At 39.0% G+C, this 16,209-nt stretch overlaps 1 protein-coding gene across 1 annotated transcript; it reads left to right on the top strand.

Annotated features, from left to right (window-relative positions):
• The first annotated feature begins 88 nt into the window (after positions 1–88).
• Positions 89–11,391, top strand: LOC119740177 (glycosaminoglycan xylosylkinase-like). Its single transcript, XM_038215397.1, has 11 exons — positions 89–107; positions 398–426; positions 1,652–1,851; positions 4,125–4,418; positions 4,616–4,714; positions 5,442–5,554; positions 5,784–5,964; positions 7,460–7,496; positions 8,690–8,759; positions 9,517–9,661; positions 11,090–11,391. Exons 1-11 carry the CDS (start codon positions 89–91, stop codon positions 11,310–11,312), a joined length of 1,410 nt encoding a protein of 469 aa, XP_038071325.1. The 3' UTR covers positions 11,313–11,391.
• Positions 11,392–16,209: the final 4,818 nt, after the last annotated feature.

The following is a 16,209-nucleotide window of genomic DNA, read 5'->3' as shown; positions in this document are numbered from 1 at the left end:
GAGATGAAGTATGAGACACGCCAGATGGCGACCAAGAAATCGAAAAGGTCAAGAACCAAAAGAAGATCGAAGTCTAAGAAAATATAGGATGACCAAGAAGTCATCGGGTCAGTGTATATGTAAATAAATTGTTTGCATAATTTGGTAGTCAGTTGCATAATTTGCATGTTTGTAAATTCCTTTTTGAGAGAAATTAATTGTATCATTTGCCTGCACATCCGTATATGACCTTCTCGGCTATAAGTCTGATGCTTACATCTAAAGACGTGAAAGTATTATGTTCAATTCTTGACGTCACTTTACATTTATAGGTGTCTTGGGTTCTGCAAGTACATTAGAGTTGGCTTCCCGTGCTTTTCAACATATTGGATTTTTTTCACGATTTTTTCCGATTTAGGCCAGCTGACAGATGATTCCTGCTCGTACGTGAGTAAATGTTCCCCTGCAGATTACAGCAGCAATGACAGTATATTACAAACAGCAATTAAAATATGCACATTCTCACCATTAATATGTCAATCGACTGGAGTAAATTTCCACTCTAAAATTAGATTCATTTAAAAAAAAGCTAATTTCCCGACAGTGCCGTGAAAGCAATGGGTCCATTAAAATGGCGTTAATTGAAATCAATAACTACAATGCCTAATAATAAAATTCCGATAAAATGTATTAAAGGTAGAGTCCATCATTTGCAGCCATCCGAAAAGTAACTGGCGTAATTATTGTTGAAAAACTAACTTGGTTGAAAGATAGTAAGGAGACTCTCCCTGTGAAATTATTCTTTCTGGGAAGCTGTCATTTTGAAGTAATCAACGAAAGAAGGCATTTCCAACGGTGATTCTTAAGAAGCACCGTAGGAAAATTTAAATAGTAGTTCGTTTTGTTATTCAGCGCAGCGCGCACAAGTATTCGAACGACGCACACGCGCGCGCGGTTGTTATAATTCGTCGGATGAGTGCGCGACGTCGCGTATAGTTGCAATTCAAAACAATTCAAAAACATGATTCAGCAACTTTTGATTTGAAATTGAGATCTTAGAATGCTGTTTTTCTCAGAATGTACAGCTGAAGCTTAGCTGAAACTTCATCAGGTTAGTTGCTCAGTATCCTTCATAAGATTTTGAACTTATTTGTTGCTTCAAACGAACAAAATGCACAAATTACAAATGATGGACTCTACCTTTAACCCTACTCAATGGGAATGTTGCCTGGGAAATGCTCAGTGTTCCATGAAACAGATTATGCACGCACACACATAAAAACATTACAGTTTCTCAGTTCATTGATGTGTGGACAGAATATGGAAATACAAAAAAGTACATTGGATCTAAAGCTATATAGTACTCGTTAGGTCGTGAAGGAGAGCAGAACTAGCACGTGAAAGGGAAGAGGACAGGGAATGGGGTTTGCAGACATCTGTGTATGCAGATATCCACTTGTAATATCCAAAAACAGCGAGATCGAACTACACGCACAACTTTAAAACAGATGTCGGCTCATTCATGTTTTGCAAAGATTGCTTCATGAGTCCTTTTTAGAGGAAAGCCATCATCACATTCTCATTCATCATGCGATTTATAACGAAAATAATTCTGATTTTGTGTGCGCTGTGGGCTGTTGTTGTTCTACATGCTTTCCACTTGTTCACACAGTCTGTGGAACTGAATGGTTGGGGTTTGGGCACTGATATTAGAAGGGGAGTACTCCCGGAGATAAATCAGATAGGACGAGCACGAAATATCGAGGAGGCTAAGCGTGCGTCCAACGATACCAAGAATACCAGACCGACGAAGAAGGCAGAGAAACCGAGATCTGAGCTCAAGAGAGGTTGGGATGATCAAGATGTCATAGGGTCAGTATAAAAGTAAATCAGTGGGGAGGTTTTATATATTTATATTTTTTCAATTGTTAGTTGATAGAACATCCAAAAATGAGTCGTGTCGCTGAAAATATTAATATGCTCATTGACGTCTGAACATTCATCCTGCATATATATGCAGTGATTCAAATGTGTAAATGTTGAATGTCTTCATGTCTTTCCTGGCTTTGGAATTGTTAAAAAGTCCTTTTGCTTAAATTGTGGCCCAGGATAAAGGAATATGCAGACCTTTTGCAGGCCAAATGAATCCCCGCATCAAGCCCAAGCCCGCGGGAACGGGGGGTGCTGTACATGGGTGCTGCAGCAGCCCCAACATTTTGGATGGGGTGCTGGAATATGCTTCAGCACCCCCTACTCCCAGGCAAAAATGTGTACCAGCCAGCAGTATTCTACGACGATGAAATTGCGCCGCTACGCTATACATTATGCTTGCTCTACAAAATATCCTTCGTTTTGTTCGTTTCTAGTTTTGCCGCGGCTAAGCGCGGCGCTTCGAATGTCTAGCACAAACACTGTAAAATATCCAGAGGAGGCATTTTCTTAATCTCCAGGCAGTGCAGAATCGATATTTCTCTCAAGGTATCTAAAATCGTGACATGTCTATGATATATCCGCCATGATGGAAGCTTTGACCCGAAAGCAATAACTTCGGCCATGACAATGGTGGCAAAGTTGATTTTGCTTGTCAGGATTTTTTTTATTCGATCTTTCAATTGGGGCAAATGTTCATACCCTTCCCCTGAAGGTTTTTCTTTTCATTTAAAAGTTTCATTGACGTTGCTAGCATTCTGTACTTGCAACATTAACAAAAAGCAAGGTTCACACACATCCCCACCTAATAGGAGTGGGACGGGCTTTCATTGAAACTAGTCATGGTTTACGGCAGTTCCAGTGTAGTTTCGTTTTAATAAAAATCTATTCATGTTTTACCCTCTGCAAGTTTTTCCTCATAAAAACTCAGTAGACCGATAAATCCTTGCCTAGCCCCAAACTTGCCATCTACCGATCATAAAGATGCATTTGGTCTTTTAGTCTTTTATATTTGCCATTCCCTGTAACAAACAAATAACACTGCAAATATATCGAGAGCTACATCGTTTCGTGAGTTAGAACTATGTAAATATTTTTGTGAACAGAAATTCATCCGCTTCCAGTGGAACCATTTGTTTTAACTTGAACCAAAATATCCTTTCGGGTTTTATAAGTTTCAGTATACTTAAGTATATTTCATCACAGTGCATCCAGAATCCAACATTTTCCGAGGCCTTAAAGCGGGCCCCTGGCCCTGTGGCCCCACGCCGTAAGGGCTCAGAAAATAAAACAAAACATACACGAAGGTATTTACTAAATGTAAGAAAGCAACCTTGCAACAATAATATTTATATGCGATGTCATGCATAATGATACAATTCTTTTTCCAGAATCAAATGGAACCAAATATGGAGATAAAAATACAGGGTTCTCCACTTTTCAGTATAGTTAAACGTTTTACGAGCAACAGTATATTCTAAACAAAATAATGAAATAAATTGTCTTAATAATCTCAAAAAAACTTTTGCTATAAAGTCAAATGAAAGTGGCCAGGAAACGCCTCAGATTGCACTACAGAGCATCCATATTCCAAATTAAGCCACGCCGTAAGGGCTTTGCGCTCCGCTTTTGCATTAATTTTGTCCGGACGGTTCTTTGGAAATTCCAGCACCCCCTGGCAAAAGATGGTTCCAGCGGCAGTGATCAAGCCTACCTTTTCTTGCAAATGTTGGCATGCATTTTTATTCAGAAAACAAAAACGATCGGTTTGTCTGTTGATGCTTTTATCAAAATAACCGAAGAACAACCTGTAATCAATCCGACCTGACTTCAACAAGTAAGTCATTGATCTGTCTGTATCACGAGAGGGGACTATTGATTCGGGTTTGTTTGATTTCCACTTGCTGTCGCCCAGCATCATGACGCTGTCTCCGGAAACATCGACTGAAAAGATCTTGAAGTTGCTCATGATCGTAGTTAACGCTTGGTTATTAGTGGCGGATCTACAGGCTGGGGACCCCTCCCCACCTCTTGATCCAAGTCTGGATCAGCCCCTCATATACAGTGCTTGTACAATGAGTCAGTTTTAAGTTTAGCACACTGTTTTTACCGGTGTACTAAAATAATCGCTGCAGCTATCAATGACAGGTACTATTACCTTCTTTTCATTTTTTAATGGAAAAACTAATCTCATTGGCAAATTCTGTGCTCATAAGTATCGCGATAAAAACGGGCGTTATTCTGCAGATATACCATAAACAAGAGTTGAGAAATTCACCAACATATTCTTCTATTATATACACACAAAGGAAAGGCCACCCATGGCAGCAGTTTCACCGTGATATCAGTCAAGATGCGCTGTACAGCGAGGACGCACCGTACATGGATGACCTCCTACGTGACCTGGCTACTGTTGAGATTGTCAACGCATCTCAGTTTAGAGGAGGGACGCAGCTCAAGCTCGACTTAAGACTTGCCGACGGTAACCGAGTCATCGCCAAGCCTATGAGGTATAGCTGCCCACTGTTCAAGTCTGCACGTAGCCACAAAAAGGCAACATTTCTGATATCCTAGGGCATACTCATGTAGTTTTTAACAAAAGGCAGAACGACGACGGTTACAAATGATTGCTTTTTAGATGCTTTCAAAAATCGTGTGACAATTTTGCCATTTAATCGTGTTTTTATTTTTTATTTTTTTTTTCAAGATTGTCAAGGGACCATGTGTACAAATACACTAGGGAGGAGCCTTTCTGGCTGGATCCTGAGAGACATAATGCAGAGATTGCTTCCTTTCACCTTGATAGGTATATGTTTTTTTCTACCACTGTCAAAATCCCCTCCCCAACCCTTAGGAAGGAGAAAATTATGTCATTACTTTAGATTATGCATGGTGTGAGCATGAGTTTCATTAAATTTAAAACCGTACACTTAAAAGAAGAGTCATAAAAGAGCGGAAAACGAAAACTCTATTGTACAATGTTGCGTCAACTGTAATCTCGACCAAAGTTGCTCAGCAATGCCTTGAACATGTTCAGGAGAATGTGGGAAGCTGTCACAGACTTATATCTGGAGAGTATATAATGCTTATACATGTACAGAACTTGTACACTATGGTTAGGGTCTGCATGACCAAAATCATAAACCATGTATTCTGAGCCCATTGCTTTGCAAGCCAGTGATAATCTTCATTGGCTCTGTGTACGTACCAAAGAGGGCGCTTCATCCCCTACCAACCAGACACATGAGAATATCAAAATAGGTCTATATTTTTAGTGACCGTCACACGTGTCAACTGAGGTCGATCGCGCTCTATGATGCCCACCGGATCGCGAATCGATGGCAACACGGCACCAAAACGGTCCCACACGACAACCCTGTTCTTTCTCGCCGTTAATGTACTTTTCCACAACGTTCATATCGTCTCAACTCATTGAGTGGAAATCTCAATCAACAGTAATATTACCATTCGAATAAGTTTGTGTTCTCTTATGGATTTGATTCCTTTCATCGATGTCCTCTCTGATTTTTAAGACTCCTCGGATTTAGGCGAGTACCTCCTTGCTCCGGTAGACGCGTCAACCTGAAGAAAGAAATTCTTGGAAAGAGCGAAGACACGAATCTACTCAGCACTGTCTTCAAATCTGGTAAGCCTGAGTTACCATAAGTTGACTCCTGCTCTTTACAAAAGAAGTATTAATGGAATAAAAAGAGGACTCTGTGTGGCCTTAGCATAGACATGTAATATTTATTACCCTTCGTTTCCCACCGCCGAGGAGGTAGGTCGATCCTTCTTGCACAAAGGTGCTCATGCATGGATCCAAGATTTTGACAGCCGAGTCCCTCTGAAAACTGTGTATATAAATATTCCTGCAGGTGCAAATCTCTGTGTTATCGGGAATTGCAAACCCTGGTTCTGCAACCAGGATCATCCAAGTTGCACCAAGGGGGATCTGATGGAGGTGGCCATGTGCCAGTTCCTACCGGCCTATCAGGGCGGAATCCCGGTGCGGGATGCTGCATATCCCTGGAGCCAGGGGAGGAAAGAATCCAAAGTGTGAGTTGGGCTTCGTTCGAATGACTTGACCTTGAACAGCCGACTGTATCGTGTGTGTTTGGTGGATTCAGTCGCACCCATTGGCGCGTGCGCATGCTATTGCCATCAGCCATAGCAAACACCTTGGTACATTATGCAACCATAGGGAGATTCCTTGTTCGGTAGAGTTAGGCAGCTGACTCGTGAGAGATGTAACCTTCACAAGTCCTCCTTTGTCCAGTCAAGTCATAAGCTATTCAAATGAACTGTGACAAAAGTATTCCTTTTTTTATTGCTCATACCCTGATAATGGTGATATACTTATAGGCCTAACCGGACTTGTGATGGTACACAGCACTGCACTGCAGACTAACTGTGAGTCTAAGATCTGTACTTACCACGGGGGCTTTTGAGTCACGTCCTCTGGTCAGGTTCTAGCAAGGAGGCACCTGTTTTTAAAACGGCTAGATTTTGATTGATTAAAACGATGTTATGCCAGCTTATGTTCATGTGTTGTTTGTATGGATTGGTAACGATCTATTCAGACGGGGAAAAAATGGTATGGAGCGACGAATCTTTTCAAACATTTCCAAAACACCTGTTCCCGAATCTATATCTATATATATCATTGTCAAGTACGAAGTACCTCCGGCGGAGATTTTGGGGCCGGGTGTTTTGTCGGCCAAATCATTGTCCTGTCCGCATTGTCCTGGACGACCACTTGAGGCACGTGCACCCTTAGGCCAAAAAAAAATGTCTCCGGTTTCTGGTATGCGCGCGCGTCGCCGTAGCCATGCGCGTCGGCAAAATGAAAATGTTTTTTTTTCAATGAAAGATGATGTCTCAAAACCGCCAAACTCACTGGTTTGACTGGAATCCTGCTGCTGCACAATTTTAACGTGTTTTTAGATGGGGTTATGATCGAGAATAAGCTTTATGTGGCCTCTCTGGACTCCCATATATTTGCACTAAGTTTAGTCGGGCACCATTTGCAGTCATCAGCCTTTAGTCGGGCACCATTTGCAGTCATCAGCCGATATTTGAAGCAAAAAAGTCAGGTAAAAAAAAAACAATCCGCGTCGCCGCACCACTTTTTGGGCAAGCTCCATACCAGAAACCGGAGACTTTTTTTTTTTTGGCCTTATAATCCCTCAGAAAGTTTGGGACCGCAAAAATGAGGGTTTAATTTGGTTAAAAACGGATTGTCATCCCCCTCAGCGGATCCCCTAAAAACTTGACCAGAGTCACGCCATGTGCGCGAGTCCTATGACTCCTATACATATAGCCTATACATGTATACGATGTGTGACATAAGCCTTAAACCAAGACGATTTGTGGAATTCTGCGTCTACATATGTCAACCAAGCAAGCTGTAAAATTATTCTCATAACCTAATCAGTTTTCTGTTGCCTATACCGAAAGAAACAAATAACAAAACGGTAAACTTATTTTGATAAGTACATGAAAGTAGTCTTGACAATTACAAAATAAATACGCACTTTTGTTCTTATCGCAGATGGAAAGGTAAAAACATTTGCTTGGATATTTTGAAGGTTAGTATTAGTTGTAAATGCATCATGTTTCTCACTCATACATCCACACGATGAATACATCATTATTTTGGCATTCAATCAGTTTGGTATAAAGATTATGATACAAAGCTAGTTTTAATCTATTGATAATTGTTACATTTTCTGCTTAACTAGCTGCTATTAACTCTTTGGTCATTCACTCGTGATCAAGTATCATCAAGATGATCAAGTAGCAGGACATCAAGAATCAAGGTTTAATCTGAAAAATACAACAAACAAATATTCTCCTTTTACACAAAATACATTAAACAGAATACATTACATGACAAAGAATACATTAACATGTCCACTGATCCAACATGAAACATGAATTTTCTGTGCCGATACGGTATAACATTACAATTCCAATGACATGAATGAGTACAATCTGAAACGTAAACACTTTCAATATGCCCACACGCACGTACAATTTACATATTGCTAAACTGCTACAATCCACACAATAAAGTTACACAAAAAATACATCATGAAATCAAACTTACGATTCACCGAGCTTTAAAACAAGTTCCACAAACAGCTACAGAAATGTACTTTAGTGCCGAAGTCCTCAAAACTTGCAATCGTGCAATTATCGACAAATTTTACATCCAGTACTTTCCAAAACAAGCGCAGTCATGAAAGTACACAAAACATTCTGAAAACCTGCTACATGTACATGTACATGCACGGCCCGCAACGCGTAAAGAACCACGTTATTGACCTTTGACCCTAATGCGCGCGAAACAATGTATACAGTTCCTAAGCAATAACTTTGGCATACGTTACAATAATTATATAGGTGTGGTCTTGACAATAGACCGCTTGCAGACGCGTTCGATAATCGACGCGCGAAAGCGCGCGACGCCATGTTGTGGGACAGGCGCATTGAGATCAATGGACAGGCGTATATCTATCCACGCACATTTTGTCCCATAACATGGCGTCGCTCACCTTAGCGCGTCAATTATCGAACGCGTCTGCAAGCGGTCTATAGGCCCTACTTCCACTATAAGAGGCGGATTTTATGGTATGGGTGGGAAGAAAAGTACAGATAGGGTCCGATGGGCGAAGCTATGTGGTGACGGTTCAAAACAAGTTCTTCGCACGCGCATGGGTTTTACTGGAGTCTTGTAAGATGCCTTCATGTGTGTATTTCTCCTTTCCTTTGATCCAAGGATTCCATCCGGCTGGGTGGCAGAGTCTTACTAGACCTCATAGAGCAGGGGATATTCGACTTCTTTCTTCGTAAGGAACTTTGCTATACATTCTTTTTTATTTACATTGGTTATTATGCAGTTGACCAAGAGTCACCTATGGGCCTTATTCACGAGTCGGCCATATTGAATTGAAAGTTAGGTACAATCTTAATTTTTGGAACTTGCGAAGAGGAATGAAAGCAACTTAATATATACTAAATTCCAGTCTGCTTCAATAAATAATTTATATTTTTTAATTAAACATTCCCTTATGTTTAAATCCATATTTAAAAATAAAATGACAGTAAAATAAGGCTGCATTGTGCCTGCATAAAAAGTCTGGCGCCATCCCATTCAACAGTTAACAATTAATTAAATACATTCAGGGAACTCGACAAAATGGCCAACTCGTGAATAAGGCCCATAGTCTTACATGTACCTGCTCTAGGCCTAAATACCAACTTTCAGCACCCCCGTTCTGTCCTGCATTGCTTGTACAGCATTTGAAATGAAGGTGGTTTACAAGTCTTGACGTTTTGGTATAACGTGGGTTCACGACCTTAACAATCTCGTCATGGTAAAGATTCAAACAATCTCTCTCTCACCCATCCCACCCCAACCCAGCCCCTCCCCTCCTATCCTTACGGCCCTGTTTGTATACACATGTAATTCATTACAAATCATACATGTATGTTTTGCACATAATAACGTACAGTTAGGTCATAAAATGAAACTATATCTCCGGTTGAGGCCGTTTTAGCTGAGAAAGCAATGAATAAATTGCTTCATCTGTATCTCACCTGCAGGAAATTACGACAGGCATCATTACTCCCAACTTCGCAAATACCAGCGAAAAGTAGGCTGCGTACTACACCTTGATAACGGCAAGGGTTTTGGTAATCCACTCGTAGATGATGACACATTTCTGGCCCCCGTCTACCAGTGCTGCAAGTAAGTTTTATGATGCATGCTCCTGTTTCGGAAACTCAAATCGCCTACTATAGCAAACAATTAATTTGCATGTCTTCCAAGTGTATTTCCGAAGGTGGATTAACTTTAGAACAATGATGAATATACATTGTTTCTCATCACTTTACTGATCACTGAAAGTAGTTCCATCATCACATAATGTCGTTGATGTTTCTTCAGGGCCACCGTAAAGGTATGATGCCATGCCCATGCAGCAAATGAGTCTGAAAGTTAAAGGTCACACGGCGAGCTTCCGGAACCCTCGGGCGGCCCGCCTATAGGTTGCTCCTTTTCTCGCTATAATTTTGACAGAACGATTGCTAACCGTAATCACCCCATGGAGAAGAAACATTCATGTTGGGAATTTTATCTTGGTATTCCTGACGAAAAAAAATAGGAGGAATCACTTGGAGATGGGTAAAAACGTATAAACGAATATAAACGATACAGAAAATGTAAAACGACGCGAAGATTTTTCTACCTACAACCGATTGGTTCTAGATTTAGTCGGGCAGGCTTGAATGCAGTCCCTAGGCCAAAAAAGTCTCCGGTTTCTGGTATGCGCGCGCGTCGCCGTCATGCGCGTCGGCAAAACGAAAATTTTTTTTTTTTCAATGAAAGATGCCAAACTCACTGGTTTGACTGGAATCCTGCTGCTGCACAATTTTAACGTGTTTTTAGATGGGGTTACGATCGAGTATAAGCTTTATGTGGCCTCTCTGGACTCCCATATATTTTGCACTAAATTTAGTCGGGCACCATTTGCAGTCATCTGCCGATATTTGAAGGAAAAAAAAAGAAAAAAAAAAGCCGCGTCCCGCACCACTTTTGGGGGAAGCTCCATACCAGAAGCCGGAGACTTTTTTTTGGCCTTATCAGCGGTCATTTTAGATTTTTTTTTGTGAATGCTAATGAGTCCCTCGAGTTTATTTTAAAAATTGTATACCCTAAAGACAGTTTATCTCCTACATGTATTTAAGTTTAAGTTTTCACCCAATAACTGCCACAAAATTATTTCATAAGTTTTCGTCTTTGTACGAGTGCTCCGAGTTCCACTAGTCCACATGTATTTTCGGAAGCGAGAGGTCAATTTTGGGCACGATATTTCTCTTTCACGTCAGGTGATTTTTCAGTTTCCATAAATTGAGATGCTAGTAACAATTTTAAACAGGTCCTTTTGATGGTAATTTTCTAAGAAATCAATGTACCAAAAGTACAGAATGTAATTGCAAATTTTAAATTTTCGCCCGTTAATTTTCTATTGAAGGGTTCCGGAAGCGCGCCACCAGGGCTGAACTTTCAGGCTCTTTATTATCTCCAAAGAATGCGAAGGCAACTTTAACGATTGTAGAAGAGCAATTATTCATGTATCAATGTTGTATTTCAAACGATGTTCTTTTTAACTGGCAGGCTGAGGCGATCCACATACTTCCGTTTGAAAGAACTAGCCCGCCCCCAGTCGCGACTGAGCAACCGGCTAAATGCTTCCATGTCACATGACCCAATTGCACCTGTCATCACAGAGGTCCACCTTCAGGCGATGGACAGACGACTGGAAACCGTCCTGCGGACAATAGACAAATGTATACGTAATCACGGGGAGAGCAATGTGCTTGTTGAACGACTGGAATAGACCTGAGACATAATGACGTCACGCTTTATTTTCATGTGAGCTTTTTTATGGGATTCAGCTCTCTCCCCACCTGGCTAGGTTTGATATAGTTGGATATGTTTTGTATTAAAGGTGGGGCCCATGCAATGTATTTTTTACTGCAATCATTGAAAATGCACCTGTTGTGCCAATTAAACTTATTTTCAATTTTGGTTTTGTCATTTTCAAGGGTATCTTGGTGCCTTTTCGGTTTTTATGCTAATGCAAATTGCCATATCCACAAGCAAATGTGTGATGTCTTTTCAGGCAAACTATTTTCAGCACCAAAAGTTGCCAGAAATTAGGATATTTTGCTGTTGTAAATTTTTATATTTGGTGGTTCTTCCTTGTGTCGGTACATGGCAGTAAGAAGTTTTTTCTCACCATGTTTTCTGCATTTGATGTTTCAGGCAAATTCATCAGAGTCACTTGCCATAGTTTTAAGTCTCAACGATATCCTCGTATTAATTTTTTTCATTACAAATTATAATGTGCAATTAGTGTCTCACCTGCTTAGTGCTGTTTACATTATACATGCGGTAAAACATGCGGAAATCTTATTTACGGAAATCTTATTTACACGTTTTGTTGTGTAATGTAATGTCTATTCAAAGCACGTGCACATGCCATCAGAAAAATAGTCTCTTTGTGTTTAAAATTCCGTAATTTGAAAAGTACATGATATATTATATTGAATGATTCTTATACTATTAAGAAAGCTTATGAATTGGGCTTTCATATCCTAGATTTTGAAAGTGCTACATGCAGAACTTCAATACAACAATAGTCCCGACATTTGGGTTTCGGGTTTTTTTTACTCACCCTGTACAACGTACAAACATGCGTTAAAAATTAGCAATTACAATTTTAATACGATTTTGCACACCCACTAGGAAGTTAGGGTTATGCATCTTTCTAAACACTTGCTATCACTTTGTAAACAAACATGTACTATGTTAAAGAGTATTGATGGATAGTTTTTAGCTGAATTTGAACATTGATGTTTAGAAGTTGGACACGACATGTTGAGCTTCTAAACATGTTTACAGAGTGAAAGCAAGATTGTGATTAATTGCTAAACATAGTTTGCAGTGTACCGGTACTTTAGTCCGCGACAATGGACTGAATTTCGTTGTATCTATGCACCCTACGTGTTTAGAGGAACATTTAGGTCACAGTTGTGCACTACGTTTACCATACACTTATAATAGTCATAATTCACATAAAATAAACAGTCCTATAAATTAAACAACTCAGATAAAGAATTTAATTCTTTAAAATGCTGTGCTAAACAACCGTTTTACGGTCTGTCCACGGATCACAAGAAAGGTGTGCATGCTTTCAGCAAAACGGAAACAATTCACACTCATCCCTACGTGATTTCTTTTCGTTTTGCTGAAAGAACACTGAACCTTTTTGTGATCCCGTGGACAGAATCCTAAAATGGTGGTTGTGTTTGAAAAAATACATGAGTGATTTGAATAATTCTTGTACTAAAAGAAAGCTTATGAATTGGGCTTTCATATCCTAGATTTTGAAAGTGCTATATGAAGAACTTCCTTAAAACAATGGTCCCAACATTTGGGTTTCGGGTTTTTTTTACTCGCCCTGTAGTGTGGTCGAGTGAAGAGACCCTAAAAAAAAAGAGGTTGATGACCGGCAAAGAGGGCTCCTAAATTCCTTGGACCATCGGTAGCAATTTGTCACCCGGTTGCCTAGAAAAACTTTCTGTATAATAAGTTCGACTCTGTTCTAAATGCTGGAAGTTGCCTACCAAAGTGCTATTTTCATGATTTTTTCTCTCCAGTATTTGATAGAAAAAGCTCTCAGCTTTAATCTGATACCCAAAACATAAAAATCCACCGATCCCTTTCTTTTTAAAAGGCAATTGTTTTAGGGTTGCATTTTGGGGGGGGTCACCCTGTAGAATGGCCAGTGCCGAAGTGTGTGCGGGATTTTGTGGTGTTATTTTTTTTAGTTCAGTGTTAAAAAACGGGATGATCCAATGGCCCGTCTCCTCCTGGGCAACGATATTTACTCGGTGATTTCTTTCCTTAGAGATACTCGATTTGAACGAATCACGCATGTTACTTAGAAGAACGACGGTCGATTGTTGCCTAGAAATTACGGCTGGCTCCGTCATACCATGGAGGATTGGAGGTAGGAATACACCGACAAAACGAAATTCACTAGGCGCATTAATAACACCTGAAAGTGCGTAGGCCTACAGTGATTGAACAGTGCAGCCACTGCCCTTTCTGAAGGTTCCGACGACCTCCCATTTCGTAGGGCTCTCATAAAACAAGGTATATTGTCGTGGTTCTAAAGGAATATCAGAGTTGTTTATTTCTTCTCTTTATGAATTAACGTCTGCAACAATCCAACGCAAATCAATGGCAATACAAAAAAACTAGACACTTACAACCTGTGTCAAATTACATCCAAATATTATTCTTTCTTTTTTTAATAATACATTTGACATTTATACTTTTTGGAAGAACAAATAAATAAAAAAAATCAAATGAAACAATTAAATCCATTCAAATGGATACAATTTCAGTGTTAACAATCATGCAATATATATAAGAATACCGACTTAAAAAAAATGTACCCTTTCACCTGACATAATTTAATACAAATGTAATTGCATTTTGATGCAACAAAAGTAAAACTAGGTAGTTTTGAGTGGTCCCTCAAAACAATACATAAACATACCCAAATATGTGGGATCCAGACAAAAACAGTGACTTTTTAATTTATTTAATACTTACTTGTACAGACATGCCACATTTATTGGTGGGTCAACAGGCAATATGTGATTTCAACAAAAGGCGGAAAAACAATAATTAGTAAATTGAAATCAAATCCAAGCAGACAATTGTATACACATTAGTAATAAATGTAAATCTTGTTAATTCGGAATTTGCAAATATATTCTTTTTATTTACATAATTCATTTTACCTTTTTTTCTCATTTTCTTTCATTCCCGTGGAAGAATATTACAGACTGGGCATAAAATAGCAACGTCATTGTCAACAACAATAATCTATGGAGTTATTATGGCATTGATTTTCCCACTGTCTTATAAAATATCATGATTTCTATTCAAATGCCTGAATTTCACCAATAAATAATTATATATTCTGAGCACGTGGCTCATTTCAGCACACAATTTCATTACAATAGGCAATGAACAAAACTTAACTGAACATCTGGGAACAAGTTTATGATTGGCGCTTAGCAACAACAGGTTTACCAGCCAAAATGTCACATGGTGGATACAACTTGTCACTGGTTCCCGGTTACTTTGTGCTATTTGCTAAGTGAATTTATAGTAAAGACCTAAACGGGGTAAATGTTTTGTTCATATATTATTCATTGGCAGATATTTTTAACTTAATTAAAGTATCAAAGTACATGTATAAGGATGTCTGACACACTACCAAAGTTGAACCATGGAGGAATAAGAACACATGGTTGAACGTACTCTCTTAGCATGCCCTCTATAAGTGACCCTTTGGTTTGCAATCAAATAATCTGTTTGTCTGGCGACATAATAGTTAGATAAAATATTCTTCCCTTGACGTTGTTTCTGGTTTGAAGAAAGACTTGCCAGTGAAATTGAAGAAGAGTTCTCGTTCTACAAATTCCAAAAACTTTGGACTGTGACAAGTTTTACGTTTTGACACTCCGACCTCCATGCAAAATCTGTTCCACCTTTTTGATTGAATGCAAAATCTGGAGATAGGAGATTCGGTCACCATGTCCCTTTCAGACCTGTGTATAATTTATCCGAGTGAAAATCACTCTATCGTGATTTGCACTTGTATATTACACAAAATAGCTTTATTACAGTCTACGTGCAAGTGTGGCAACAACAAGTAACGCCAAATGACTTATTACTCTAGTTTGTGCTAAATTGTGCAGAGCCATATGGACAAATACATGCATATTTTTAAAAAAATTCACACGAAATTGTAAATATTGCTAAGATATCTACATATACAAAAATAAGGAGATTCTCTATGTCATATATTATGACATATACCCGTGGAATGAAAACCAAATGAGTATGAAATTACAGAAGACAAAATAGAGGTGAATGATGTTAAACAGTTTACCTTTATCTCATGATAGATTAATTTAATAGCAAGTAAGTTATATGGCAAAAAATTATCATCCATGTCAAGTCACCTAAAATTACCTGATTTGAAAGTATTCATTATGAAATCACCTTCTCTGAATCTTCAAGTTTGGGGTCACCAAACATTCAACAGGTATTGAATTTCAAAATAATGATATAAAGGCAAATCTTCAACAAAAATATCACTCTTAAAAATAAATATTGGCAGTTTCAAATCATCGTGACATTTTCACAAACCAAATAAATATCCCAACATTCAGTTTAAATTCACAAAGATTTAAGTCTGACGTAAATTGAGGAATAAAATCAATCAAATGCATTCTTGCGATGAATGATACAAGTGCTAAGGAACAAATATGGTGGGTAAGTTAAACGTATCAAATTAAATTTTAAAAAAGTGCTCCATCATTAAACCCAAATGCCCTGGGAACTTTTAAGAATCTACCTGAAACTGTGAAACTAATGAGTAGGAATTTAATGGAACATTGGCTATTTAAAGTAATAGCAACTTGGCTGTTATCACCTTCCCAAACCCTTCAAAATCCTCCAAAACCTCCTGATAAGATTATGAAGGGTTAGGAAATGAAGGTTTACACCTATGTTGATGTACATGGTTGGATGCACCCCTAGCTATTATTTTGCCCAATTAATAGTTTTGAGTGAATAAGGGCAGTGAAAAAAGCGCCTTTGTCCATGGACCAACAGTAAAAATATCAAGCTTACCCTCGCTGCAG

This window comes from Patiria miniata, unplaced genomic scaffold (genome assembly GCF_015706575.1).
Source record: "Patiria miniata isolate m_02_andy unplaced genomic scaffold, ASM1570657v1 HiC_scaffold_10, whole genome shotgun sequence".
Lineage (NCBI taxonomy): Eukaryota > Metazoa > Echinodermata > Asteroidea > Valvatida > Asterinidae > Patiria > Patiria miniata.
This window is presented reverse-complemented; position numbering and strand designations above follow the sequence as displayed.

What these genes read in the sequence shown, in the direction of transcription:
- LOC119740177 (XM_038215397.1), top strand. An exon ending in GCTTCCTTTCACCTTGATAG is followed by an intron (nt 4,715 to 5,441) that starts GTATATGTTTTT and finishes CTGATTTTTAAG; the next exon opens with ACTCCTCGGATTTAGGCGAG. An exon ending in GATATTCGACTTCTTTCTTC is followed by an intron (nt 8,760 to 9,516) that starts GTAAGGAACTTT and finishes TCTCACCTGCAG; the next exon opens with GAAATTACGACAGGCATCAT.